This window comes from Leucopleurus acutus, assembly GCF_964270905.1.
Source record: "Leucopleurus acutus genome assembly, chromosome: 11".
NCBI lineage: Eukaryota > Metazoa > Chordata > Mammalia > Artiodactyla > Delphinidae > Leucopleurus > Leucopleurus acutus.
This window is the reverse complement of record NC_139152.1, coordinates 58,468,141-58,495,830: the sequence shown is the minus strand read 5'-3', so window position 1 is coordinate 58,495,830 and position 27,690 is coordinate 58,468,141. Positions and strand designations below refer to the sequence as shown.

At 35.0% G+C, this 27,690-nt stretch overlaps 1 protein-coding gene across 2 annotated transcripts in view; it reads left to right on the top strand.

The window, feature by feature from the left end:
- The window catches only part of ZFC3H1 (zinc finger C3H1-type containing), a 49,463-nt gene that overhangs the window by 2,039 nt on the left and 19,734 nt on the right, over positions 1-27,690 (top strand). Inside the window, exons 2-17 of one of the 2 annotated variants that reach the window (XM_082850600.1) lie at positions 3,620-4,036; positions 10,593-10,657; positions 13,792-13,987; positions 14,229-14,452; positions 16,257-16,380; positions 18,507-18,604; positions 20,063-20,272; positions 20,468-20,632; positions 21,563-21,700; positions 22,344-22,465; positions 22,881-23,030; positions 24,768-24,942; positions 25,184-25,315; positions 25,955-26,497; positions 26,583-26,692; positions 27,545-27,676. In XM_082850600.1, the coding sequence (XP_082706726.1) occupies positions 3,620-4,036; positions 10,593-10,657; positions 13,792-13,987; positions 14,229-14,452; positions 16,257-16,380; positions 18,507-18,604; positions 20,063-20,272; positions 20,468-20,632; positions 21,563-21,700; positions 22,344-22,465; positions 22,881-23,030; positions 24,768-24,942; positions 25,184-25,315; positions 25,955-26,497; positions 26,583-26,692; positions 27,545-27,676 (3,001 nt within the window). Of the gene's footprint in view, positions 1-3,619; positions 4,037-10,592; positions 10,658-13,788; positions 13,988-14,228; positions 14,453-16,256; positions 16,381-18,506; positions 18,605-20,062; positions 20,273-20,467; positions 20,633-21,562; positions 21,701-22,343; positions 22,466-22,880; positions 23,031-24,767; positions 24,943-25,183; positions 25,316-25,954; positions 26,498-26,582; positions 26,693-27,544; positions 27,677-27,690 lie in introns of both variants that reach the window. The other variant, XM_082850599.1, reaches the window with a different exon arrangement.

Genomic DNA, 27,690 nt, shown 5'->3' with positions numbered 1-27,690 from the left:
GAAATGTAGGTTTAGGTAAGAAGTAGGAGCTTCTGGTGCTACTGCTCTGAAAAAACTTCTACAATCAAAAGTTGGGTTAGGAGCACTCCAGGATTGTTTCAGAAAAAAAATCATGTAGCTATTTAACTTTTAAAAAGAGGAATGCTCTTTCAATAAAGTTAGAAAACCTCTGCCCAAGATATTTTTTTAACCAGGGATTTGTTAGTTGTCAATTCTGAGCCTAAAAATGGAAAGGCTATTTAAGCACAAATATGTAAATTTTTTAAGAATACGAAGATGTAACTTCTAATTTGTGTTGGAGAGGCAAATGTAAATAATTATAGTTCAGTGTAAAAGGTTCAAATTCAGGTATGTAAAAAGTACTATGGGAGCTTAAAGTTTTTTCTTAGTTTATTTTATATTAGAGAAGGAAGTGGTACGTGGACTTGCCTACCTCCTGCCTTTGCCTTCTTTCTGTCCATTCATTCAATACCTCTACCACATACCTTTATTAATTGTTAATCTTATATGTTCTTTTTAATGAACAGGCACATGATGTTGTTAAACAAGTATGGGAAAATATCCAGTTTGATCTCTGTAGTAACTTATCAGAAATGAGCTCTCTTGCTGTTTTTCTTTTCACAGATGCTGCACTTAAGGATGATTGTTTTGATCTTCTGCTCATTGTTTTCCTTGTGAAGTATCACTAATCCATCCTAGAGGTGGTATTCTTTATAAGAATTTGTGAAGGAAAACATAGCTCCCAGCCACTGTTGTGTAATGTGAGCAAACAAAATTTGTAATACAAAATTTTGTTAATTCAAATTCCTTTAATACCATGATTGTACTAAGTTTAATTCATATTTCCACTGTATGATTGTAATAATGACATTTTACAAATATTGCATTAAGAAAGAAGGATTATTCTGTGACTCACTTCCATAATCTAGAAGTGAGGTAGCATGAATGCAGGTGGGTTTTTGTTTTTTAAAACTTTTTTTCTCTGTAATAATTAAGGTATGCTGGATGCAGCTTTAAAGAAATAGAATAACCATTATTCTATTTAGATTCTATTTAGATTCTATTTTACTTAGATCCATATTCTATTTAGATATTAGATTCTATCAGAATCTAATACACCAAATAGATTCTATTGCAGTAGTTATTTTCATTCTCATTCATTTTTAATTTTCCTTAGTGAGAGACACTTTGTCAATCAATCTTAGCATATATCTCCTTTGGATGGCTGCTGATTTAAACTTTCAAATCTGATCAGAGCTAACATAATGAGTCCAGTGTCTCATCAGTAGAAAGTCATTCCATTTTCACCTGCAATTGTAAAGGTTGAATGGCGTTCTTTTTTTAAACCAGGTTTCAGTTAGAAATTGCATCTTGACCAATTTCAAATCTTTTAAGTGCTGGTATCATCGTAGCTGTTCTGCATAGACAGAAGTAGGAGATTTCATTTAGCCTTGAAGGAGATTAATTAGTCATAGCTCAGTTGCTTCTCATTTTTCTGTCCTTTAGTTATTTTATTTTTTTGTTAGTGTATTGAATCTTTTCCCTTTGTGAATGTTTCCAAGGACTCTAGTCATATTTTTTTTTTAAGTTACTGTAGCTACATTGGAAAAGTGAGATGTAAATGTAGATAATTACATAGTTTATGTACAGAGAGTATGTAATGGTGGGGTGGGGGAGCAAGTAATTGCCCGACTTCACATAGTGGGTGATATTTGAATTGGGGTCAATTTGAAGAACAGAAGAACCTAGACACAAAGCTATGCATAAATTGTGATAAACATGGAAGAGGTGAGATTGGAAAGGAATCATGAAAGCATTATATGCCATTTTAAGGATTTTGGACTCTATTCTTAGATTAAAACAAGGGATGAGATCTGATCAGATTTGTGTTCTAGAAAGAGTAGTCTACCAATAGGATGGAGAATGGCTTGTGGGAGATAGAACCGTAAATGGCTATCACCAGCCAAAACTATGGGAGTGCATTAGAACGCTCAAAATTGACAAGAGAGAGACTAAGTAGAGCTCACTGGCGAGCACCATTTTTGCAGTAGTTGGAAGAGAAAGGAGTCATGAAAACTTACAGGCAAAAAAAAAATAAGGAAACAAAGGGAGAGTAGAGTTATGGAAGCTAAGAGAGAAGTAGTTTACAGTGTTTAGTGCTGCAGAGAAGTCAGGGTGGATAAACTCAGCCAGCAGAAGCCAGATTCCATTTGGTGGAGGAGTAAGACAGGTAATGAGAAACTAGTATTGTTTCAAGAAACTGAGCTCTGAAGAGATCAGAAAAACAGATTTACTAGAACAGTTTTGCTGCAGAACTGTTAAAGATTTTCAGTTGTAGTGCTCATTTAGTTTCTAAAATATTTGGTGGTAATTCCCATTCTTAAATTGGTCATTAGGGAAGTTTAAAAATTTTGGGGGCTTCCCTGGTGGCACAGTGGTTGGGAGTCCGCCTGCCGATGCAGGGGACGCGGGATCGTGCCCCGGTCCGGGAGAATCCAACATGCCGCGGAGCGGCTGGGCCCGTGAGCCGTGGCCGCGGAGCCTGCGCGTTCGGAGCCTGTGCTCCGCGGCGGGAGAGGCCACGACAGTGAGAGGCCGGCGTACCGCAAAAAAAAAAAAAAAAAACTTTGTAGATTGCTTTTCCGTTAAGTTGTTACACAGAGAAGAAACTATTTAGGGAACTGTAATGTTATATCGTAGCGAATTAAATGATCTATAAATGACATATTAAAACCACTACTTGTCTTTTGTTAATTTCTAGGCTGGAGAAGTGAGGTGGAACAGTTCTCATATGTATGAATTAATTTGAATAAAAATTGTAGTTTGGAACCTTGTAGCCATTTCCAACCAAGAAGTTAAGTTTTATGTATCACTATGTTAGAGAAGAAAAAAAAACAAAAGTAATTGGTTTTAGATATCCTTTTCTTCAGGGGAAAATTAGAAGATACATTTTGAATACAACTTAAGGTTTTTTTTTTTATTATTTAACTGCCTTCATTGTCTTAGTTATATATATGTTGGATGTTAGTATACTTGATGAGCTCTGTACTTGTTATCTGTTAGGTTTTTAATACAGTGTTTCTTATTCATAACTTAGTCTTAACTATTGTCAGTGTTAATTTTTTATCTCTTTTTAAAAATTTGAGACATGACAAGAAACTAATTAAAAAGAAGAAACGTTTTCTTCTGATTATCTGAAGTGTAAATTATCCACATCTGTGACAAACCATTCAGTTTCTCCCCTCTTCCTTCAGAAAGGAATCTCTAACATCCAGCTCATTATGGGCTTTCCTGATAACCTGCAGAAGGAAGGATGCTATAACCTAACTAGGTGTAATACCTGTGGATACAACAGGTAATAAGTGACACGAGTGATTTTGTAAGTGGACTATTTATATGCATACTTGTTAATTTTAAAGTATGGGCACATAATGAAAGTGGGCATTAGCAGCACATGTGTTAAATGGCATTTAGTAATTTTAAAATATCAGTTCATCTTCCTGAAAAATATCAGTTCATCTTCCATGAAAAAGGGAGACAATTCATCTATAGTCTAATGTGTTTTTGTTAAATTAACTGGAAAATTTTTGGAAACTGGTTTCCTTAATATGCTGTTCAGCTAAAAGTTTTGGAAGATCTCCATCAAGAAAACAAAATTATTCATCAAAAAGTGAAAACTGTGGGGAAGAAACTTTTGAAGATTTACTTTTGAAGTATAAGCAAATACAGTTGGAACTAGAGTGCATCAATAAGGATGAAAAACTAGCTTTGAGTAGCAAAGAGGAGAATGTGCAAGAAGATCCTAAAACACTGAACTTTGAGGACCAAACAAGCACTGATAATGTCAGTATTATAAAGGACTCAAGTAAAGAAGTAGCTCCTGAGGAGAAAACACAGGTCAAAACTTTTCAGGCATTTGAATTAAAACCACTCAGGCAAAAATTGACTTTACCAGGAGATAAGAACCGGTTGAAAAAAGTTAAAGATGGAACAAAACAGCTTTCCCTGAAATCTGACACTACTGAATCTAGTCAAGGTAATGGAATTTAAAATTTCAATTAGTGATGATATGCTTCTTCCTCTAAAGGGGTAACTAGTTATTTTGGTAGTGTACTTCATTGAAATGATTCTGGTGTTTTATCTGTGAATTCTTTTTGCAGATGGTAGATAGTCGTATTGTTGGGTGATGACAAGTTTTGTTTCATTCTGATCTTTCACCACTTTTGGCCTTAAGTGCTGATCAGGACTAATAATACAGTTTTTAACATAAGTGGTAGTGGGCACCTTTGTTCCCTAACTTACAGGGGATACTTTTGCCATTTACTTTTAGATATGATGTTGGCTAAGTTTATTGTAGGAGTCCTTTATTGGGTAAAGGAGGTGTTCACCCCCACCCCAGCCCCCATTCCTTGTTTGAAATTTTCAGCATGAATGGATTTTGAAGTTTATCAAATCTTTTTTCTTCATTTATGGAGAAGAGCATCTAATTTTTCTCCTTTAATTTATTAGTGTAATGGATTATATTAATTGATTTTTGTAGTGTTAAACCACCCTTGTATGATTGGGATAAATCCAGCTAGTTCATGATATATCATTTTTATACATCATGGATTTGGTTTGTTAATTTTTTCTTTTCCTCTTTTTTATGAATGTATGATTTATATACAGTAAAAATTTACCCGTTTAACTGTATAGTTCTTTGAGTTTTGACAAATGCAAGCAGTTGGGTAACCATTGCCAGCCATCACTATCATAGAACAGTTTCATTAACTCCCACCGATTCCCTCATGCCACCAACCCTACTTGGTAACCTCTGGTCTGTTTTCTGACCCTATACTTTTGCCTTTTCCAGAATGTCATATAAATGGAGTCTTGTAGAACATTGCCTTTTAACCCTAGCTGCTTTCCCTTAGCATAGTGTATTTGAGATTGATCCATGTGGTTGCTTATGTCAGTAGTTCATTTCTGTTTTATTGCTGAATGCCCCATATGGCTATGCTACAGTTTGTTTATCCATTTCCCACTTCAGGGACATTTGGTTCTTCCAGTTTGGGGCAGTTACAAAACCTTCATAGATAAAGGTTTGCTAATGTTTTGTTTAGGATTTTTCACATAGGTTCATAGTCTGTAGTTTTGTTCCTTCTTTTTCCTTACAAGTTTTAGTATAAGGTTATGATGCTCAGAATGAGTTGGGGAGTGGTTTCCTCTTTGTTCTCTGGGATAGTTTTAAGGTTGGAATCATTCCTGGGATATTTGGTAGATCTTGCTGATAAAATTATCTGGGCCAGGATGGCTTTTTTTCTGGGAAGGTTTTAAACTACTGACTGTTTATGTTTTCTATTTCTGGTTAAGGCAGTTTAGGTAAACTATTTTTCTTGTAATATGCTCGTTTCCTGTAAGTTGTACAGTTTATACTAAGTTATTCTGAAGAATCTTACATTTTTATTATCCACAGCAGTTATTGTGTCTCCCATCATCTTTTAAAAATTTCCCCAGAAATAAGTCCACAGCTTTTAAAACTCATTAATTTTTAGCCTCTCTACTATTAACATCATTTGGGGCTATGAAACTTCTACTTTAGCTGCATCTCAGTTTGTCATTTGTAAATTTTTTTCATTCAGTTCTAAGTGTTTTCTAATTTTTGTTATTCTTTGGCTTATAGGCTGTTTAGAAGTGTGTTCCAAAACACGTAGGTTTTTTAGGTGTATATTTTGTCATTGAATTCTAAGTCAATCACATTGTCAGAGAATGAGATCTATATAGTAGCAATCTTTTGAAATATTTGTAGAGACTTGCTTTATTGTCTAGTATGTGATTGATTTTCGTAACTGTTGTGTGTTTGAAAGGAATGTTTGGATTGTTAGATCAAGCTTTTTTTTTTTTTTTTTGAGGTATGCGGGCCTCTCACTGTTGTGGCCTCTCTCATTGCGGAGCACAGGCTCCGGACTCGCAGGCTCAGCGGCCATGGCTCATGGGCCCAGCCGTTCTGCGGCATGTGGGATCTTCCCGGACCGGGGCACGAACCTGTGTCCCCTGCATTGACAGGTGGACTCTCAACCACTGCACCGCCAGGGAAGCCCCTAGATCAAGCTTTTATGTTCACATCTTCCTTCTAAGATATGAACATTTTTTGATCTGCTTGATCTGTCAATTGCTGAGAGGCTTGCTAAAATCTGCCAGTATGGTAGTGGATTTCTAGTTTTCAGTTTTTGCTTTAAATACTTTGAGGCTGGGGAATTGACTTATTATTCTCATTATTATGTAGTGATCTCTATCTCTAGTAATGTTTTTGCCTAAAAGACTATTTTGTCTCATGTTAATAAACACACCATCTTTCTCTTGTTAAGTATATATGCTTTGTATATCACTTTCCATCCTTTCAGTCTTTCTGTATCTTCATGTCCCAAATGTTACTTGTACATTGTATGGAGCTGGATTTCATTTGTAGTTTAACCTGACGATCTTTGTCTTTTAACAAGAACATATAGTTCACATTTTTTCATGATTACTGATATTTGTATTTATTTCCTTTTCTTTTTTTTCTGTCTTGCCTCTTTTGACTTTTTTTTTTAATACAACTTTTTTTTTTTCTTTTACTCGTTTGGAAGTTAGATACAAAGTTTTTGGTCTCATTGATTCCTTTAGGAATTGTAACATGAATTCTTATCAGTGTTTAAAGTTAATCAAGTTATTTACCCTTTCCCTGATATACAAGGACCAGTATTTGCCTACCTTTGCCCATGTATTTAACACTTTCTTGGCTCACTCTTCCTTCTGTGTCTAGAATCACTTATGCTTAAAATACATTTTTAAGAATTTCCTTTAGTTTGTGTCTGCTATATGAAAAACTTATTTCTGTTTATCCTATTTTAAAGACAATTTTCTTAGGTTTAGAATTCTAGATTACTTAATTATATTCTCAGTATATTGAAGATATTTTCTGGCTTCCATTGTTGATTTTGAAAAGTCAGCTATCAATCTTTTTTTTTTAATACAACATTTTTAAAAATTTATTTATTTATTTTTGGCTGCGTTGGGTCTTCGTTGCTGTGCGCAGGCTTTCTCTAGTTGGCGAGAGGGGGCTACTCTTCGTTGCAATGCGCGGGCTTCTCCTTGCGGTGGCTTCTCTTGTTGCAGGACACAGGCTCTAGGCGCGCGGGCTTAAGTAGTTGCAGCATGCGGGCTCAGTAGTTGTGGCTTGTGGGCTCTAGAGCACGGGCTCAGTAGTTGTGGCGCACGGGCTTAGTTGCTCTGTGGCATGTGGGATCTTCCCAGACCAGGGATTGAACCCGTGTCCCCTGCATTGGCAGGGGATTCTTAACCACTCTGCCACCAGGGAAGCCCAACTTCTGTCTTTTCAACTAGACTTCCGGAAAGGCTAATCTACGCTGACTCCTTTCAGTTCACCTGTCATTCCTTCTTAACTCAATGTAGTTTGCTTTTCTGACCCTACCAGAATACTGAAACTACTCATGGCACAGTTACTTTGACCTAATTGCAAAATTCATTTTTCATTTTCATTCCTTTTTTATTTCATTCTTCCATTTATTCAAAATTTAGTTGAGCACTTTATTCCAGCCTCTTGGAAGTACATCAGTGGAAAATAGACAGTCATTTATGCCTTCATGGGCTTGCATTTTAAGAAGAGGAGACAGTAAATATGATGAGTAAATAACAGTTGTAGAGAGAGAAAAAGCATAGCAGTAAGTAAGTTAGGATGGAGATAGTGGGTATAGGCTGCAGTATTAATGGGTGATCAGGAGAGGCCTGAATTTGAAGGTGAGATTTAAACAAAGGCTTTGAAGACGGTGGGGGAATAGCCAAATGGGGGAAATAGGTTTCTAGGCAAAGAGAATAAATAGCTAGAGCATTGATTTTCTAACTGTGGTCCTTGGACCTTCTTTACCTGGGAACTTGATAGAAATGCAAATTCTTAGGCCCTACCCCAGATTTACTAAATTGGAAACTCTGGAAATGGGGCCCAGCAATCTGTATTTAAGAAGCCCTCTTGTTGATTCTGATACTTGATAAAGTTTGAGAATCACTGAACTAGAGTAATGACCCTTAGGCAGAAGGGTACTGGCATATTTGTGGAATAACAGGGAAACCAGTGCCACTAAAGAAGAGAGAGTGATGGGGAATGAGTAGTGGGAGAGAAGAGGTCAGAGATAACGAGTTGGGACAGATCATGTAGTATTTTGTAAGATGGTTTTTATTCTGAGTGAAATAGGAGCTGTTGCAGGGTTTTGAGCAAAGGATTGGCATAATTTGTTTTAAATTCTCAAAGGATCACTGCTGCTATGTTGAGAGTATCCTGTAGGGAGTAGACACATCTGTTATATTCAGTGATGTTTTTCTCACTAATCCTGAAATTTGGGGATTTCTATGCTACTGTACACATCAGTAGTTTCTTGCAACTTTCTGATTTTCCTTTTTTTAAAAAAAATACTTTTCCTATGTAACTTCTTAACTGTTGATGTCCTCACTGTTCTCTTCTCCTTGGGTGTTCTCAGTTATTATGGTTTTAGCTACCACCTATATCCTGACTGTCTCTAGCTCAGTTTAGAATTTCAGGTAATAATTTTAAAAATACTGCATGACTGCACAAGACCAATTTTCATTTCGGAAGTATTGAGTAAGAATTGAAATAGAAATATTTTTATAGAGATCCATGATAGTGGTACGACAGAAGGACCAAACTACATGTTTGGTCAATTAAATCATAACCTGCTTTTATTAATCTTTGTGTAAAGTTAGATTTATGGTCTGAAATTTACGGTTTGTGCTTGTTTTTCAGGTGACATTGTGCTCATTAGGTAGCTGCCAGCTTAGTGCATAGTTGCCTCTATGCTCCCTTAAAGGGAGGTGCTGCCATCTTTTATAGATGAAAGAGAGCCTCATCAACTAATAAACTCTCATGACTAATGACTCATAGTATAGGAGAAAAGTTCTTTGTACATTTATTGTGGAAAGTCTGTCTTTATTTTTTTTCCTTGTTCATTTTTGTCTAATAGTTATTACTATTCTCTTATTCTTTGAAGTATGGTCAGTTTTGTTATGAGGTGACATGCATTCCTGGAAATCACTACACTGCAGAATTGCACAATAAAAGGCACAGGGCTAGGGTCAAATGGTGTTAGGGAAAACAACACTCAAAAACCTTGTCAGTGGCACATGAAAAAAGATTGGAATCTAATAAAAACGGTAATGCAGGTTTACACATTAAATGGGTAAAAATGCTTGAAATACTACAATAAATATGTCACTTTACCTTGGAAAAGACCTAAAATGTGCTTGTGGAAGTAGATCTGCAGCTTATGAGTTACTGTGAAGTAGAGCAAGGAAGGTTATTTGAAATTGGACAGTAAGTTGCAACACCAGATGGGGATGGGTGTGCATATACAGTGAACTGAAGTAGCTGGTAAATTGATCACCATGCGTGGGATTTGTATATTCCTACATGGATCACCTGGGTGCAGCTTTCTGCATTCTCTTAGTGTTTCTTGGACGCAAATTGTACGTAAGCAAATGTGAAATTTGTGTTGTCCTCAGATTATTTTCTAATATATCAATCATGTTGCAACAAATTCATATTTCCAAAACAAGCTTTATGGCAGAACTGACCTAACTCAAAGTTTGGTGATTGCCTTCCATTTACTTTTTCTAGGTACTTGATATAATAATTTTTCTATGTATTGAATAAGTTGCCTATTCTTTTATCAGTAGGTCTTGAGCAATCAAATTAGGATATTTGGAATACTGGTAGTGGTATTATGGAAAAAAAAACTAGGCTTGGAGTTTAGACTTAGTTTGAATCCTAGCTTTGCAAATTTATTTGTGTCATCTTAAGAAAAGATTTCTTAGTTTTTAACTTAATCTGTTTTAGCTATGAAAGTGCCTCTCTCAGTACTATTATATATGTACTGTAACTTTACTGTGTAATTTGTAGAGCTGTCATAGATTAGATAATATATAAATAAGATTTTGTAATAGCTTAATCAGAAATCTGGGCCCAAGGCTAGAATTCTGGAAAATGTGTGGAAGGACTTAATTTGGTTGATACTTAACCTACTTCTGTTGATGCTTTTCTGCATAAATAGAGAACATTTCTTTTTTTTTCTACTTTTTGGCCAAGTCCCGAAGACATTTCTTTAATGAATAAATCCAATACAATCTCTAAATGTTGAATTCATTTCAACTTTTGAGGTCTGAATTAATCATCACATATTCTTTTCTGTGTATTATCTATTCAGTAATGAAGCTTTGTTTCTTGTCTGTCTGCTGTGTAAATTCTGTTCTTATTTGAAATAATTATTTTTAGTTCAGAAGTCATTCTTACCATAGTGCAGTTTTAATTTATAATTTAATATTTTGAATTGTTTTTGCATTATAACTTTCAGAAATGAGGCTGATGTGGAAAGTTTGTTCAGATTTTCATTCTAACAACATTCTTTCCTTTTGGTTGAGAGATTGAGAAAATGAGACCCTTTAATGAGACCATTTAAAATAAATACTAGTAAATATCATGTAGCATTTTAGATTGATTGTGGCAACCTTTTAAAGCATTCAGAATATGCTGTTTTATTTTAAAGGATTAGAAGATAAGGAACAAAATTTAACGAGAAGAATTAGTGCCTCAGATATTCTATCTGAAAAGGTAAGATACTGCTTTGTGAGATTGGATATCTCTGTAAGACTGATTCTTGCACTGCTTTACTCTGTTCTTTTGAAAGGGAAATTCTGTCTTGTTTTTCACTCATTTTTTGTTTTTCAGCATTGCTATACCTTCATTTGGATATAAGCCTTAAAGATAAGAAAATCTGGAGAGACATCTTGGAGTATCTCCACTGGGTTCAATTAGATTACATTTAATTTAATTGAAATGTTATATGTATCTATAGATAATGTTTTTGCTTTTTTGGTTTTTTTTTTTTGGTGGTAATGCGGGCCTTTCACTGTTGTGGCCCCTCCTGTTGCAGAGCACAGGCTCCGGACGCAGGCTCAGCGGCCATGGCTCACGGGCCCAGGCGCTCCGCGGCATGTGGGATCTTCCCGGACCAGGGCACGAAGCCGTGTCCCCTGCATCGGCAGGCAGACTCTCAACCACTGCGCCACCAGGGAAGCCCTGCTTTTTTGGATTTTGAAACTTCTCATTTTCCTCCACAGATTTTCTTTTCCTAATTTTGGGGGATTATGCTGTGTGAGAAAGCTTTGGAGTTAGACAAACCTTGACCTGGTATCCAATTCTAGCTCCTCTTATTAGCTGAGTGATCCTTGTGTATGCTGTTTAGCCTTTGCTTGCCTCTGTTTTCTTTTCTACAAAATGAGTTTAATGTCATCTGTTCTCTGGGTTGTTGTGAGGTTCAGCAGGATAAAGTACAAGAGCATCAAGCACTGTGTTCGACGTGTAATAGGTACTCACTGGCCCAAGCCTTTTGTTTGTTGAATTAGAGATCTGAAATATCTGCAGTTTCTTCTGTTAAGATTTCAGTTCTTTATGCTTTTTATGGGTAAACTGAAATGATGCAAAGAGCCTAGAAGCTTTAGGAAAGAGAGGGTCCTGAATTTAAGGATGATAATATAATAGATACACACGCATGTGCACATACACGTGCGTGCATTTATATGTGTATGGTTTTGAATAACTCTGTAAGGTAGGTTGACATCTCTTTTACAGATGAACTAAGATTCATGTGCATAGATTAAGTGACTTGCCTAAAGTTACATAGGACTTAGGCGTCAGAACAAGGAGTTTGAATGAGGCTCAGTGCTCTTGCTGATCAAGTAGCTGCTTTAAGTAGCATATAGTTGAATGACAGAGTCAGTGGTCTCTTTCATTCCAGAAGGGTTAGTAGCAAAAGATAATCAAAGACTTTTAAGTCTCAGTGGAACAGTAATGATAGCTTTATTTTACTTAAGCTCTGGATCAGCACTGCCCAATAGAATTTTCTACAATAATGGAAATGTGTTCTATACCTGCACTCTCCAATATGGTAGCTATTAGCTACATGTGGCTATTAAGCACTTGGAATGTGACTAGTGTGGCTGAGGAAATAAAGTTGTTATTCAATTTTAGCTAAATTTAAATAGCCATACATGGCTTGTTGGTCCCATTTTTGGATAGCATGGTTGTAGGTCTTCAGTACCAAGCAGTAGAATTTGATATGTTTAAGTGACTTGGAGTAAAAAAGACTCAGGATAATTTTTAAGCTCATTTGTTACATATATTTCCCAAAAAAGGAAAGAGTAACTGTATCCTGGCTTGGTTAAACTGAAGTACTGAAATATGTGTTGGTAGTTTAATTAGAGGTTTATAATAGTCTATATAAGGTTAAACTACTAGGTAGGATCCACTGGGTTTTTTTTTATGTTTAAGAATTAAATAATTTATTGGATTTTAAAAATGTAATTACAATTCACCTATAAGGGAAAGTTACTAGGTAAGCGGGCCTTAACCTTCTTGAGTCTTAGCCTCTTTTGAGTCACCCCTCCTTTTCCATATATACACATAAAGGAAAAACACATACAGCTTTGTATTTAACTTCAAGGAGTGGGGATGCCAAAGGACTCCTTATCTCTCTCCCACTAAAGTCTCATGGACTCCAATTTAGAACCTCTGCTTAGGTTGCCTGACATTTTCAGTTATATTTTAGCTAAAATGTACAGAATAGAATAATTTTAAAAGTTAACTCAAAAAAAGTGGAGTGAAAAAATTAAGAAGTTGCTTCAATTGAAAAAAAGTTCTCATACATTTGTTCCTAAACTGTTTTCCTGTTTTAGCTTCCCTGAAGAAGTCTTGGGTGTTCAAAATATTTTCAATATTCAGATAAATATCTGTAGCTTTAGAACATGGAATGCTCTAATATAAGCAAATCTTTACATATTTTTTCCTTTAAAACTGATTTAAAGGGGGCTTCCCTGGTGGTGCAGTGGTTGAGAATCTGCCTGCTAATGCAGGGGACACGGGTTCACGCCCTGGTCTGGGAGGATCCCACATGCTGCAGAGCAACTAGGCCCGTGAGCCACAACTACTGAGCCTGCGAGTCTGGAGCCTGTGCTCCGCAACAAGAGAGGCTGCGATAGTGAGAGCCCCACGCACCGTGATGAAGAGTGGCCCCTGCTTGCTACAGCTAGAGAAAGCCCTCGCACAGAAACGAAGACCCAACACAGCAAAAACTAATTAATTAATTGATAAACTCCTACCCCCAACATCTTAAAAAAAAAACACCATGCTTCATCAATGTCTTCTTAAAAAAAAAACTGATTTAAAGATTTATAAAAGATTTATAAAATATATATTTTAAAAAGTTTGCAAATTTGTATCTTGACATTCACTGTGCCTGTTCTGTGTAGTACTTGTAAGGCTAGTACAAGTACACATGATTATGGAACCACTTCGTTCTTCATTCCTTACCTCCCCTAGGTTGATTTCTTCTTGCATTCACTGCCATCAGATTTCTACTCCTGTTTGGGAGGCAGTTAAATGCCAATCTCTAACGCTTAACTTTTTTTTTCCATCATCAGTTGTACTCTCCCCTTCTAACCCTTCACACTTACATATAAACACATACCCTCTACAGATTGATCTTCTGTTTGTATTACAGGGACTGAATTAGAGTATAGGGCTATGGTAAGTTATTCAGTTTCCTTATTTTATTTGTATTAATATTTACCATTTAAGTATTTGCCTTAAAACTAACTAACTGATCTTATAAAAGATTTGACTTGGTAATATGTTTAAAGTCAAATAATAGAATCTTTAAATGGCAACTGTTTCTTTTTTTAAAGAAGCTTGGTGAAGATGAAGAGGAGCTATCTGAATTGCAGCTTCGTCTTTTGGCTCTTCAGTCAGCCAGTAAAAAATGGCAACAAAAAGAACAGCAGGTGATGAAAGAAAGCAAAGAAAAGCTGACTAAGATGAAAACTGTACAGCAAAAAGTTAAAACCAGTACAAAAACACATTCGGCCAAAAAAGTTAGCACTACAGGTGACCATTTCTGTTAAATTCTTTTAATTGATTTCCTATATCAGTATGGTTTTTAGATTTTAATTCAGAAAGTTTTGAGCTGAGAATTATATCCTGAATTAATCGTATATAAATGAACTTAGAGGAGCAGCTGTATATATGACTTAATAATGAAAAAAATTGTTAAAGCTCTTATTTTCTTTTATCTTTAGAAAATTCTAACTCTAATAGATACTGATGTTTCTATATTTTTTATTTAAAGCTAAACAAGCATTGAGGAAGCAGCAAACAAAGGCATGGAAGAAACTACAACAACAAAAAGAACAGGAAAGACAGAAAGAAGAGGATCAACGGAAACAAGCTGAAGAAGAAGAGAGAAGGAAAAGAGAAGAAGAAATCAGAAAAATTCGAGATCTCTCAAATCAGGAAGAGCAATACAATCGATTCATGAAATTGGTTGGTGGAAAGAGGCGATCAAGGAGTAAAGTAAGGAGTTCAAAAATACAAAATCAAAATATTACTCAAATTTAACTGTCCTTATAGTCTTATTTCATAAATTCAGTCAACTAAGAAAAAGTATTACGTTCTTTTGTTTGATAGAGCTCATTATATAAATAACTCTTGGGAAGAAGGGAAGGTAGGTTATAATTGAGAATGAGTCGTTTTTATAGTTATAGATATTAGAAATAAAAGAAATGAAAGGCTAATATAATATTATGGTTAGAAAAGCTTCCTTTTGACTTTTTTGTCATTTTCTGTTTAGAAGAAAGTAGCATTACTGAGTTGTAGTGAGGACTTATTCTTAAAATGACTGTTCCCTATTAGTTTTCCATTTTTTAGTAATGTAGAATTAGAAATGTGTCATGATTAATTGATATGGACTTTTTTTTTTTTTTTTGGCGGTACGCAGGCCTCTCCTGTCGCGGAGCACAGGCTCCGGACGTGCAGGCTCAGTGGCCATGGCTCACGGGCCCAGCCACTCCGTGGCATGTGGGATCTTCCCGGACCAGGGCTTGAACCCGTGTCCCCTGCATCGGCAGGCGGACTCCCAACCACTGCGCCACCAGGGAAGCCCGATATGGACTATTTTAAAGAAAGTTAAATCGTCATATAGTCATAGCGTTAGTGCATGTGACTTTAGTTATCAAGCATTTGTGAGCCTTTATTATGTATAAGTCATTGATAATGACTAAGTCATTTTCTTTTATGGATGGTGTTAGGAAGTAAACTGGAGATTTAATACTGATCTACTGCTATTAGCAGTGACAAATTTCAGAATTCTGAGCTTTAATAATACACTCACGAGTGTAGTCTCATACACTCGTGAGTGTATTATTAAAGAATAGAGGGATATTTAAGAATAAGAGCTATTTAATTGTAGCAAGTCAAGAGTTAGGTTTGCTTAAGTAAGGAATATATAAGTATTCATACTTTGAACTTCCAGAAAGCACTTTGATAGAATCTTTTTTAGAGAAGTATTGTATTAATAGTTGTATGTTACTCTTATATCCATCTGGATAGTTTTTTTTTAATTTTGCGGTACGCGGGCCTCTCACTGTTGTGGCCTCTCCCGTTGCAGAGCACAGGCTCTGGACGCGCAGGCTCAGCGGTCATGGCTCACGGCCCCAGCTGCTCTGCAGCATGTGGGATCCTCCCGGACCGGGGCACGAACCAGTGTCCCCTGCATCGGCAGGCGGACTGTCAACCACTGCACCACCAGGGAAGCCCCAGATAGTTTTTGCTAGTTTTCAATTTGTTATAAACTGTCTCCGAGTGGAACATTTTAAGAAGTAAAAAAAAAAAGAAAACATACGAGCATATGACAAGAGTTTTTAGTCTTCAGTTATCATTAGTTTATTCATAACTAAAATGTTAAGGATTATTTGGGCAATATTCTAAATATAGTTTTGATTACATAAAACTTGAATTCATTTATCTGATTTCTTAGCTTACAGAGAGAGGCTATTAGTATTTATGAGCTTAGGGTCATCTTATTTTCTAGAGGAATAGCTGATTATTTAGTGGCTCAGCTCACTCTGGGAGATTTCATCTGTATATATAGTACTTACTAGTTTCATTTTCTGACAGTTGTAAAATGTCAACCACAGTGTACCTGTCATGTGTGTTGAATTTCCCCAATCAGATGTGATAGGCAGTTCTAACTGGATCATCATGATTTTTGATACTGTTCTACATAAAATATAACTATTAATTGTTTTGTAATTTCTAGCCTAAGAATAGATTAAGACAGAAAATATTGTGAAACTAAAAAAAAATCTTGTGTAATTAGTCCTCAGACCCTGACCTGAGACGATCCTTAGATAAGCAACCTACTGATAGTGGAGGAGGCATTTATCAATATGATAACTATGAAGAAGTTGCTATGGATACAGATAGTGAAACCAATTCTCCAGGTATGAGCTAAACCTTAAAACATATGCATGTTCACAATTATTAAGTAGAAAATCGTCACAAAGCTACCCAAAACCTTGCAAGAAATGTGTAATGAAAGTGAGATTTGCTGGTGGGCTGTACAACCATAGACATTATTTGGTGTTATAAATAATTCAAGAGCAAACCTCAAATGTGTAATATTAACCTTTATTTCTAAGTATTTCTTTCTATATAGCATTTTAATAAGAAGGCAGTGTTTTACTGTTAACTATGTGATCTAAAAAGTGAAGATTGTGGGAAAGGTGAGAACACTGTTTTAAAAAACAAATAAACCTTTGCTTTCTTAAGTATCTTTGTATCTAAGGCATTCTTCGCTTTAGTTACAAAAAGGGGGGGGGGATCTTTCTTGATTTTAGGCTTCCTTCCTCCTTCCACTGATGATACTCTGTAGGAATAGGGAGATGGAAAGTGATACTAGTGGTGTCTTAGGATCAGCTGGTTAGAACTGTTAGGGCTGTACCTCAGTTAGATTGCACATTTTAGGGTATGACCATCCTTGCGGGCTAGAGGCTCGCTTTAGTTGATATTCAGTGGTGATCAGCTGTGAGAGACCTGTTCTCTTACTAATTAACACACATAAGACTGAGGCAGACAACCAAATGCAGTTGGTGTTCTAGGAACTAGAATACTTACCTGCAAGGCCACATGATCAGTGTTTTTCTTCCAGTGGTCATATTGTGAGACCAAATTAAACTAGAATTCTACTTTAGTGTGCCTAGAGAGAAGGCAAAATCTGTATGATTTGGTAATGTTAATAAAAGTGCTCATTTTCAGGTTACTATATTTCGGTTCATATTTAATAATCTTGTATTTTGATTTCATAGTTTAATTCTCTTTGGTCAATCTTTAATTTTCATATTTCCAGGTTCTTGGAGATGATTCATTGTAGTTCCCAAGTATTGACAATATTATTATTACTCTTTCTATAAAATAATTTTATGATCTACCCTCTTAAAAGAATTTTGTAAAAAATTATTATACAGAGAATGTACTCTACTCAGTTTTGTAAATTTTAACTTTTTGCCGTATTCATTACAAATATTTATGTTTTTAAGAAGTAAAGTGTTCTAAAGGTCAGTGTATAGTCAAATGGCATCATTTGGGCCACAGGTCAGCCCCATATAAGGCATGTGGTTAATATCCATATTGACTTGAGAGACAACGGGGACAAAGAAGAAATTTTAGTTTTCCCTAAGGTTGTATGGTTATTGAGTAGCAAGAGTAGTCTTTGAATCTGCCAGATTTCAGTGAGTCTAAAGAAACCACTGACAGTAAAAAGTGCAATTATCAATATTTTTAGCTGCTGCCAAGGAAGAAATGCTAACAATTTAACTGAGATGCATCAGTAACTATTTCAGAATTATTAATGTTTATTTATTTATTTATTTGGCTGCGTCAGGGTCTTAGTTGCAGCATGTGGGATCTTCTTGTTGCAGCATGCAAACTCTTAGTTGTGGCATGTGGGATCTAGTTCCCTCACCAGGGACCAAACCTGGGCCCCCTGCATTGGGAGTCTTAGCCGCTGGACCACCAGGGAATTCCCCAGAATTATTAAAATGTGAAAAAGTGTACACTTTAATAATTAAATACAGTGGGTAATTCTTTTCATTCCTAGTCCTGTTTGCTTTCTATCCAATTTAAATAGTCCATTTCTTCACTTTTCTCCACATGAAGGGAGGAATGGAGTCACCACATCACTGTTTTCCTTTGGTTAGGACGCTTTGGCAGATTCAGGGGAATTTTTTGTTTTACTATTTCTTAAAAAGTATGTTTATTTCCAAAAAAAAAAAAGTGTGTTTCTAGCCTTTCCTGCTCTATTCCCTGTTACCACCACTAGGTGAAAAGTAGAACAAAGTAGAGAGTTTTGAGGGACTAAATATCAGCGTAAGTGGATGGCTGATTTTGTAATGATATAAGGACAATAAAGAGGTGGTCTCATGGAAGTCAAATATTTTATTGGAGATTAATAAAATCTCACTTGTACTCTACTTAGATGCAATTTTATTTCTTCAAAAATACCATAAATTTAATTTATTCCGATTGAAATACATCTATTATTAAACTCTTACAAAAATTTTTTTTACAGCTCCTTCACCAGTGCAACCACCATTCTTCTCTGAATGTTCATTGGGGTATTTTTCTCCGGCACCATCTGTTTCTTTGCCTCCACCACCTCAGGTTTCTGTAAGTGAGAATTGATATGATTTCTACGAAAATTTTGTAGCCTTATGTCTTTTCTAATTTGTTTTGAAAAGCTGGCCTGTAATTAATTGTTAGGTTTGAAGAGAGCGTAAAATCAAAATTGCTTATCAGAATTAATAGCTATGAAATCTGTGGAATAAACAGTTGATTAGTTATTGGCATACTATCCATTTGGTAGATTTTTTTCGTAGCTAATTTTTTTTTTTAACATCTTTATTGGGGTATAATTGCTTTACAATGGTGTGTTAGTTTCTGCTTTATGACAAAGTGAATCAGTTATACATATACATATGTTCCCATATCTCTTCCCTCTTGTGTCTCCCTCCCTCCCACCCCTCCAGGCGGTCATAGCTAATTTTTAATCTCATGTTGACTTTCTTTCAGTACTTAGTATGTTTCCTTCTTTCTTTTCTTTGTTCCTCTTTGTTCCTCAGAAAATGTATTCCGAAGCAGAGTAAGAATTATCTATTGTTTTGGATTTTTTTAGGGGGAATTGGGATTTAAGTGCATTAAGGTGCTTCTAGAAACTTTTTTCCTTTCTCCTCTTTTGATTAAATAGTTACTTTTAATTTGAAAATTCAGTAAAAGAAAAGCATTGTCTATGCAAGTTAATTTCTTTTCCCTACCTTTTGAAAGAACTGCCAGTCCCCTGTTAAAAAAAAAAAAGAAAGAAAAAAAAAGGAAGTGGGGGATCACAAAGTAAAATTTCTGAAGTTATTTCAGATGAGAGAACCTAGAGGTCACACTGGATCTCTCTTAATAGGTTAGTGGGGACCTTGCCATTTCACAGTTCCTAGGTAGATATCTGGTGTCCTCCTAGGAAGTTGAAGATGAGGGGAATATTAGAGCAGAGAGTGAGAGAGAAACATTTTTATTTTTTCTTTCTTCCTTGAATTGTTTTATATGCCAAGGGAAATACTGGAAAGTCTTTGAAGCAAAAATATGTGCAAATTCAAGGATTTGGGTAAAATTGTCTTTATAGATAATCTCGAAGAAGCCATTTCACAAGGATTTTATGAGGGTAGTGGTGACTTCTTTACAATTAATTCTTGAGATACTCTAGACTACGCCCACCCAGAATCCCTTTGGTTCCTAAGTTTTGATTTTTACATAAGTGTTGTATCTGATTTTTTGTTATCTGTTTGTTTTCAGGTAGTCATCTAGGCAGATAGACACTGTAAAGTTTGATTTCTCTATTTTTAAGTTTATAAATTAAATGTTTCAAATATTGTTGATTTTTTGTAAAAATTATACTTTTTCATGGCTGAATATTGGATTTGGTTAGTTTTGAGATTTCCAGTATTCTTAGTTCACTTATGCTTACAGTAAAGTAATAACCTGTATACCTTTTTCTAATTTAATGTTACTCTAATGATAAACACTTGGAATGGGTAAAATTTGCATAGTAATTATTATTTCTTCTTTTTTAAAAACAACTAGTCAATACCACCTTTGAGCCAGCCTTATGTGGAAGGCTTGTGTGTTTCTCTTGAACCTCTACCTCCTCTACCACCTTTACCACCTCTTCCACCTGAAGATCCAGAACAGCCTCCAAAACCACCTTTTGCAGATGAGGAAGAAGAGGAAGAAATGCTGCTCCGAGAAGAGCTACTTAAATCTCTAGCGAATAAAAGAGCTTTCAAGCCAGAGGTAATTTAGGTACCTGAACCTCTAGGTGGTGCTATTGAGCTTAGTTTTAGGTAGCCCTACTTTTCTCTGCTAGTTTGGGATTCATTGGGCTTTTCAGTAAAGTGGGGATAAGTCTGATAGTACTTTGCTCAAGACCTTTAAAGGGACAGAAATTTCTTTTCATTTAAAATTGCTTCATATCTGTCTCTTCTTTAGGAAACATCCAGTAATAGTGACCCACCTTCACCTCCAGTTCTGAACAATTCACAGCCTGTGCCAAGAAGCAATCTGTCGATAGTCAGTATTAATACAGTATCTCAGCCTAGGATACAGAACCCAAAGTTTCACAGAGGACCTCGTCTTCCACGAACTGTGATCTCGGTAAAAACAAACAAAATAATTAGTCTTATTGTTATTTAAACAGCTTGTGAGAAATTTGTCTGCAGTTTTGCTGTCCTATTCCCTAACTCCTAGTTTATTATATACAAACATATATGTATTATTTTTTATTTATTAATAGTGAAATGGGAGCAGCTTCTTCACTTGTAAACTGGTAGAGTTCATGATAATATTTTTTGGGAAGCATTATTTTCCTCAGAGAGGTATTTTTTGCCATTTCCTCAGTTTTTGTTCCATATAACTTGGTCCATTTAGATTTTCTGTCTAGTCAGTTTTAGCAAATTATATATATTTTTTATTTCTCCCATCTTGGCTCATAATTTTTCAATTAATGACTGTACTATAATGGAAGAACTTATGATGTTTTTCAATGTTTATTAAGGAGATTGAAATGACAATTTATTTCTACCTTGTTTTCTAATGGGTTTAAAGTAAAATAAATGGAGCAAAGCCAAGTTGAAATCTTGCCTCTGTTCGGTAAACTTATTCTCCATATATAAGCACAAAAGCCAAAAAGATTTATTAATAATAATGTAGAATTATTAATTTTTTCTTTGGCTTTAAAAGGTTAATTTAGATTGCATTATGGTTCTTTATAGAAAGTTGGAGAAAATAAAACTTAATGAAGAAGGTGATGATAGTAGTATCTAGAGAGACTGAGAATATAATCAATAGAATATTTTTATGTTTTTGGATATAACCAGTATCTGTGGAGTGGGACAAAGTAAGTCAATTAATACAATATAAACAGGAGGAACCATAGACTGTCTGCTTGAAACCCATTATTTTTATGAATTTAAATTCGTACAGATAAAGTGACTTGTTCAAGGTCATGAAGCTAATTGTGGTAGAGCCAAGAAAAGGATAGAGATACTTCTGTCATCAAGAGTAACAAATATACTGTCTTTGCAGCTTCCAAAGCATAAATCAGTGGTTGTAACCCTAAATGATTCCGATGATAGTGAATCTGATGGAGAGGCATCCAAGTCAACCAATAGTGTTTTTGGTGGATTGGAGTCCATGATTAAAGAAGCAAGACGAACTGCTGAGGTAAGTGCAGTAATGAAAGATGCAAAGATTTATTGACAATCATTAAAGTTTGTTTGTTTTTCCTGGAAATTAGACCTTAGAGGTTTAGATTTTTAATATATCGAATTATGGAAATATAAATAAGAATTATGGAAATTATAAATAATACAAATAAGTATTTGTATTATTAGGAGTTTATATAATGAAGTGTGTATAAATTTAGATAGGTTTAACTATTAAAAAACTCCTTTTTTTTTGTTTCCAGTTGACTGTCACTTTTTTCAAAATAGTAAAATTGTGTGGATAATTGTCCTCTGTACTAAGGAAATTTATTGTTTTGGAATTTTGTTATATTACCAGAAAATAGTGTTTTTATCAAAGTGTATCACCTAAATACAACTTTTATCCCTATTCCTAATTGCAACAGTTGCTTAGATATGAAATAGTTCAATTATTTTCAAACCATAAGTCTTGACTACTTACCGGGATTGTACAAGTAATTTGGTGGTTAATGGCCAGCACTGTGTTTTTTTAAACGGAATAGAAAATAATGATGAAGATATTTATTTCTAAATATATAAATGTGCACTGGATAATGTAAAATATAGATCTTAGTGTGGGATTATAAAAGCTTTTGATCTGGTTGACTTCAAACGTTTTCTAGCAAGCTTCAAAACCGAAAGTACCTCCAAAATCTGAAAAAGAAAATGATCCCATGCGAACACCTGAAGCTTTGCCTGAAGAAAAGAAGATTGAATATAGATTGTTAAAGGAAGAGATTGCCAAGTAAGTGGCATTTTATGTAATTAGCTTTAAAGGTGTGTACTATTTTCGGTGCTTAATCTGTATACAGTTTATTGGCATTGGGAAATGAAGATGATGATTTTTATCCAAGATGAAGAGTTAATGTTTTTAGAACTTGCACAGGAGGGGGAGCCAGATGATCATCTATAAGCTTGAAGGCAGTGATGCACCGAGGTATAAACAGCTTAGAAAAAGATAAAAGCTGTTACAAAGGAGAACTACACTATCAGCTCTGAATGCCAACTTGGGTCATGCATATTGGTCATCATTGTTATTAGTCAATATGTTAGTCACTTAGTTAATATTTTTACTTTATTTTATGAAATAGAATACATCTTAAAAAATAATTTCAGTTTATTTTTTGGTATAATTTATTAATCTTTATTGATTATTTTAGTCGTGAGAAACAGCGTTTGATTAAATCAGATCAGCTGAAGACAAGTTCATCATCCCCAGCAAACTCTGATGTAGAAATTGATGGGATTGGCAGGATAGCAATGGTTACTAAGCAGGTTACAGATGCAGAAGCAAAACTTAAAAAACATAGGTGAGTCTCATTATCTGATTAAATACTGCATGTATCTAAGTGTTCCTATATTAGAGGGATATATTTTTGTGGTGTATGTCAGTAATAAGTATACTGTGTGATTACCAATTCTTTCATACTTGATAGGCCTAGAGAAGGCTATCATTTTGTTGAATTATACATTTACGTGAAGTAATAGTATTAATGTTTAAATAAAAATATCAAGACTTCAAAAGAAAGTTTTCCCCTTCAGATTTATGTATGGCTTTAAAACCTCTGGCATGTTTTTTAAAGACCTTTATTGGAAGCATATTTTTATTGTTAAAGTTGGTAGACTTGATTGTTGGAAATAGTCATTACTTAGTCTGTTAAGTAAGACACATGGTCAAATATTGTGTTATTACAAAAACTATGATATGCAGTAACATTAAGATGTACCCTGATATTAGAGATCTGAAAAATGTTACTCATAGATGAAATATTGTGGTGACCATAAATCTCCAAAATTATCAACGAGAAATGGTACTGTGTATGTTTTAAAAGAAATTAAAATAAATTCATTTAGATTCCATTTCTTTAATAACTTTTATAACAAATGAAAAGATTTTTAAAAATTCTTTGTCTTTCTATTCCCCATTCTCTTTATCACATATTCTCTGTTTTTATGATTCATTCTAGATGTCATGTGTTGTGACTGTTTGAAATATGGTATCTTTCTGGGAAAGATGCTTCATTTTTTTTTTATCATAATGTTCAGTAGTTGAAAAGATGAAAATCTGTAAATTTGTCTTTTTGACCTGATTTTTACTTCTCAGTTCCAGTCTTTACATCTGTCTATTGTTTAAAAATTAGATTTCTTTTTCTCTCCTTTGCTTTGCTTTAGATAAAATGAGTTAGAGGTTTGTAAATTAATTAAATGTGCTTGATTATGTTTATTAGATATTTATTTGTGTGTTTATTATTAGGAGCGTTATAAATGAAACTAAACATAGTGATTTTCTGTCTTAAGTCTTCATTTTTCTTTTTTTATGTTTTTAATTTTTTGCGGGGGGGGTGTTGGGTCTTCGTTGCTGCATGCGAGCTTTCTTTAGTTGCGGTGAGCGGGGCTTCTCTTCATTGTGGCGCGTGGGCTTCAGTAGTTGCGGCACATGGGCTTCAGTAGTTGTGGCTCATGGGCTCTATAGTGCAGGCTCAGTAGTTGTGGTGCATGGGCTTGGTTGCTCCACGGCCTTTGGGATCTTCCTGGACCAGAGCTTGAACCTGTGACCCCTGCATTGGCAGGCGGATTCTTAACCACTGTGCCACCAGGGAAGCCCTCTTAAGTCCTCATTTTTCAGGAGTTATTTAGGGCTACATTGAAGGTTACTATTAATAGCTTTTCAACTGTAATTCACATTACTCAGACGCATGTTTTGTTTTGTTTCTTTAAAGATCCGACCCAGGGAATTCTCTGGTGGTCCAGTGGTTAGGACTCTGCACTTTCATTGCTGAGGGCCTGGGTTCAGTATCTGGTCGGGGAACTAAGATCCCGCAAGCCGCGTGGTGCTGCCAAAAAAAAAAACGGCCAACCCATATTTGCTTTCATAAAATTTAACAGTGTCTATCTGAATACTTATTTTATTCTTCTAAATATTCACTTCTGTGTATCATAAACATATTTTTAAAAATGAGCTATTACTTCGTAAGTTTTTTATTCTGATGGTGTCAGTCCACTAGTTTAGAAAAACGTTCATAAGACTTTTGTTATTTCCCAATTAGGATTCTCTTGATGAAAGATGAATCTGTTTTAAAGAATCTAGTACAGCAAGAAGCTAAGAAGAAAGAATCTGTTCGAAATGCTGAAACAAAAATTACAAAACTTACAGAGCAGCTTCAGGCAACAGAGAAAATTCTCAGTGTCAACAGAATGTTTTTGAAGAAGCTTCAGGAACAAGTAATGTTCTTTTCTTAAATTCAAATATTGTAGTCCCATGTTTACTACACATTTTTATGGGCCAAATTTTTAATAAAACCATAAACCAAAGCCATCAAAATGTGTAACCTATACATTGTTCTCCACTGAGATGTAATATTAGCATATTTTTAATTTTCATTTGAATACCGTAAAGAAATTATGTTTAAGAAGGTATTTCCTCTCCTAAGATTTACATACTTAGAATTACCCTATATTTCAGATTCACAGAGTTCAACAACGTGTTACAGTTAAGAAAGCTTTGACTCTGAAGTATGGAGAAGAACTTGCTCGTGCAAAAGCAGTGGCTAGTAAAGAAATAGGAAAACGTAAACTGGAACAAGATCACCTTGGAGTAAGTTGTTTGTAGAAATATTTAATGTTTGAAAAGGAGAAGGTTTTAATTATTCTTTTGAGGGTAAGAGATGCATAAAAAGTTCAAGCTTTTCCCTGCAGATTTAAAGAGAATAAGATTAAAGGTTTTTTTTGTTTTGTTTTTTTTGTTTTGTTTTGTTTTTGTTTCTGTTTTTGTTTTTTGCGGTATGTGGGCCTCTCACTGTTGTGGCCTCTCCCGTTGCGGAGCACAGGCTCTGGACGCGCAGGCCCCGCGGCCATGGCTCACGGGCCCAGCTGCTCTGCGGCACGTGGGATCTTCCTGGACCGGGGCACGAACCCGTGTCCCCTGCATCGGCAGGTGGACTCTCAACCACTGCGCCACCAGGGAAGCCCAAGATTAAAGTTTTGTTTTTAAATGGCACCCACATATTTGGAAACTTTTTTTTGTTTGTTTATTTTGACTTGTTTTGTTTGTTTTTGGTACCTCATAGATTAACTAGCAAATCTGTTGGAGGCTTTTGTAAAACTGTTTTAGTCTCATTATTGACTTAGTTTTATAATGTTGGCATTGTATTGTAGGGATAGCACAATTATCTTACCAAAAATTGTTTATAAAGTCATAGCAGTATAAAATATTGATATCATTTTTTCCCCCCAGCCTAACAAAATGATGAGACTGGACAATTCTCCAATATCAAGTCCAAGAAAGCATTCAGCAGAACTAATTGCTATGGAAAAAAGACGATTGCAAAAGCTAGAATATGAATATGCCCTGAAAATTCAGAAACTAAAAGAAGCCAGGGCCCTTAAAGCAAAGGAACAGCAAAATATTGGTCCACTTGTGGAAGAGGAACCTGAATTTTCTTTGCCTCAACCCTCACTTCACGATCTGACTCAAGATAAATTAAGTCTGGACACTGAGGAAAATGATGTTGATGATGAGATTTTGTCTGGGTCAAACAGAGAAAGAAGAAGATCCTTCTTAGAATCCAATTCTTTTACTAAACCTAACCTTAAGCACACTGATACACCTAACAAAGAATGTATAAACAAACCTACTAAGAATGCAGTAGAAAAACCAGAACTTTTTCTAGGGTTAAAAATTGGTGAATTGCAGAAATTATATTCAAAAGCTGATAGCTTAAAACAACTGATTTTAAAAACTACCACAGGCATTACAGACAAGGTTTTGCATGGTCAGGTAACTGAACATTTCATATTCTTTATAAAATCTAGAATTCACCCTAGCCTTTATTACTTTATGAAATTTCTCTTTTCTTTTGCAGGAGATTTCTGTGGATGTGGATTTCGTGACAGGACAGAGTAAAACAACAGAAGTGAAGCCATATCCGTTTAGACCCTACCATAGTCCCCTTCTAGTTTTTAAGTCTTACAGGTATAGAAGAAAGATTCAGTAAACTTGAGGTTCAGGATTGCTCCTTGTTCTTAATGATATCTTAATCTGGAATGTGTGATGACCATGAAAAAAAATTGAATCATGGCTGCTCAGAAATGAACTTGTCCTTTTAGGGAATATAAAAATTTAAGTGCCTTGTTGTCAAACTTGAACCAAATAGGAATTAAGATTTAACTCACACTTGGGTTTACTAATTCTTATCAAATCCTAATTTCTGGCTACTGGTGAAATTGTGGAGAATTCTGAATTACTATATCTATTAAGGATTTTAGGAAAAATAACTGGAGTCTTATGAGAATTTAAAATTTTTGCTTTTTAATTTTATTGTTATTCTAAGGAATGCATTGGCTAGCTTTCATAAAATTGATTTGACACTTTCCAATGATTACCTTTGGGAGGTTGTCTCTTTTTTTTTTAAAGACTCTTTAGAAGCTGTGAGACTATTAAATTGGTATGATTTAATCGTAAAATCATACAACACCTACCAGGTAGTATAGACTTTTTCTCTAGTTTTTTGGTTGGCTGGTAATGTGTGGAAGAAATACCAGTGTTATACACCACTTTATTATGTGGTAGGAAAACACTACGTTTAGAATACAGGATATTGTTGTTCTTTGTTTTCTATTTCAGATATTTTATGTCTGCGTATAAAAGTAGTTTGTCCCTATGACTTGATATTCTGGTTGTTTTCTAGAGTTAATTTTGGCATTAAGTAATTAGATAAATAGTAAGCTCAAAGTATAGAAACTTTAATTGAGAAAGAAAAAATGAAAAAATTTCTGAGGAATGTTTATGGAGCATCGTAATGTGCCTCTCTACCTCTCTTCTTAGATTTAGTCCATACTATCGAACCAAGGAAAAACTTCCCCTAAGCTCAGTATCATATAGTAATATGATCGAACCAGATCAGTGTTTCTGCCGTTTTGATTTAACAGGAACATGTAATGATGATGATTGTCAGTGGTGAGTAGTTTTTA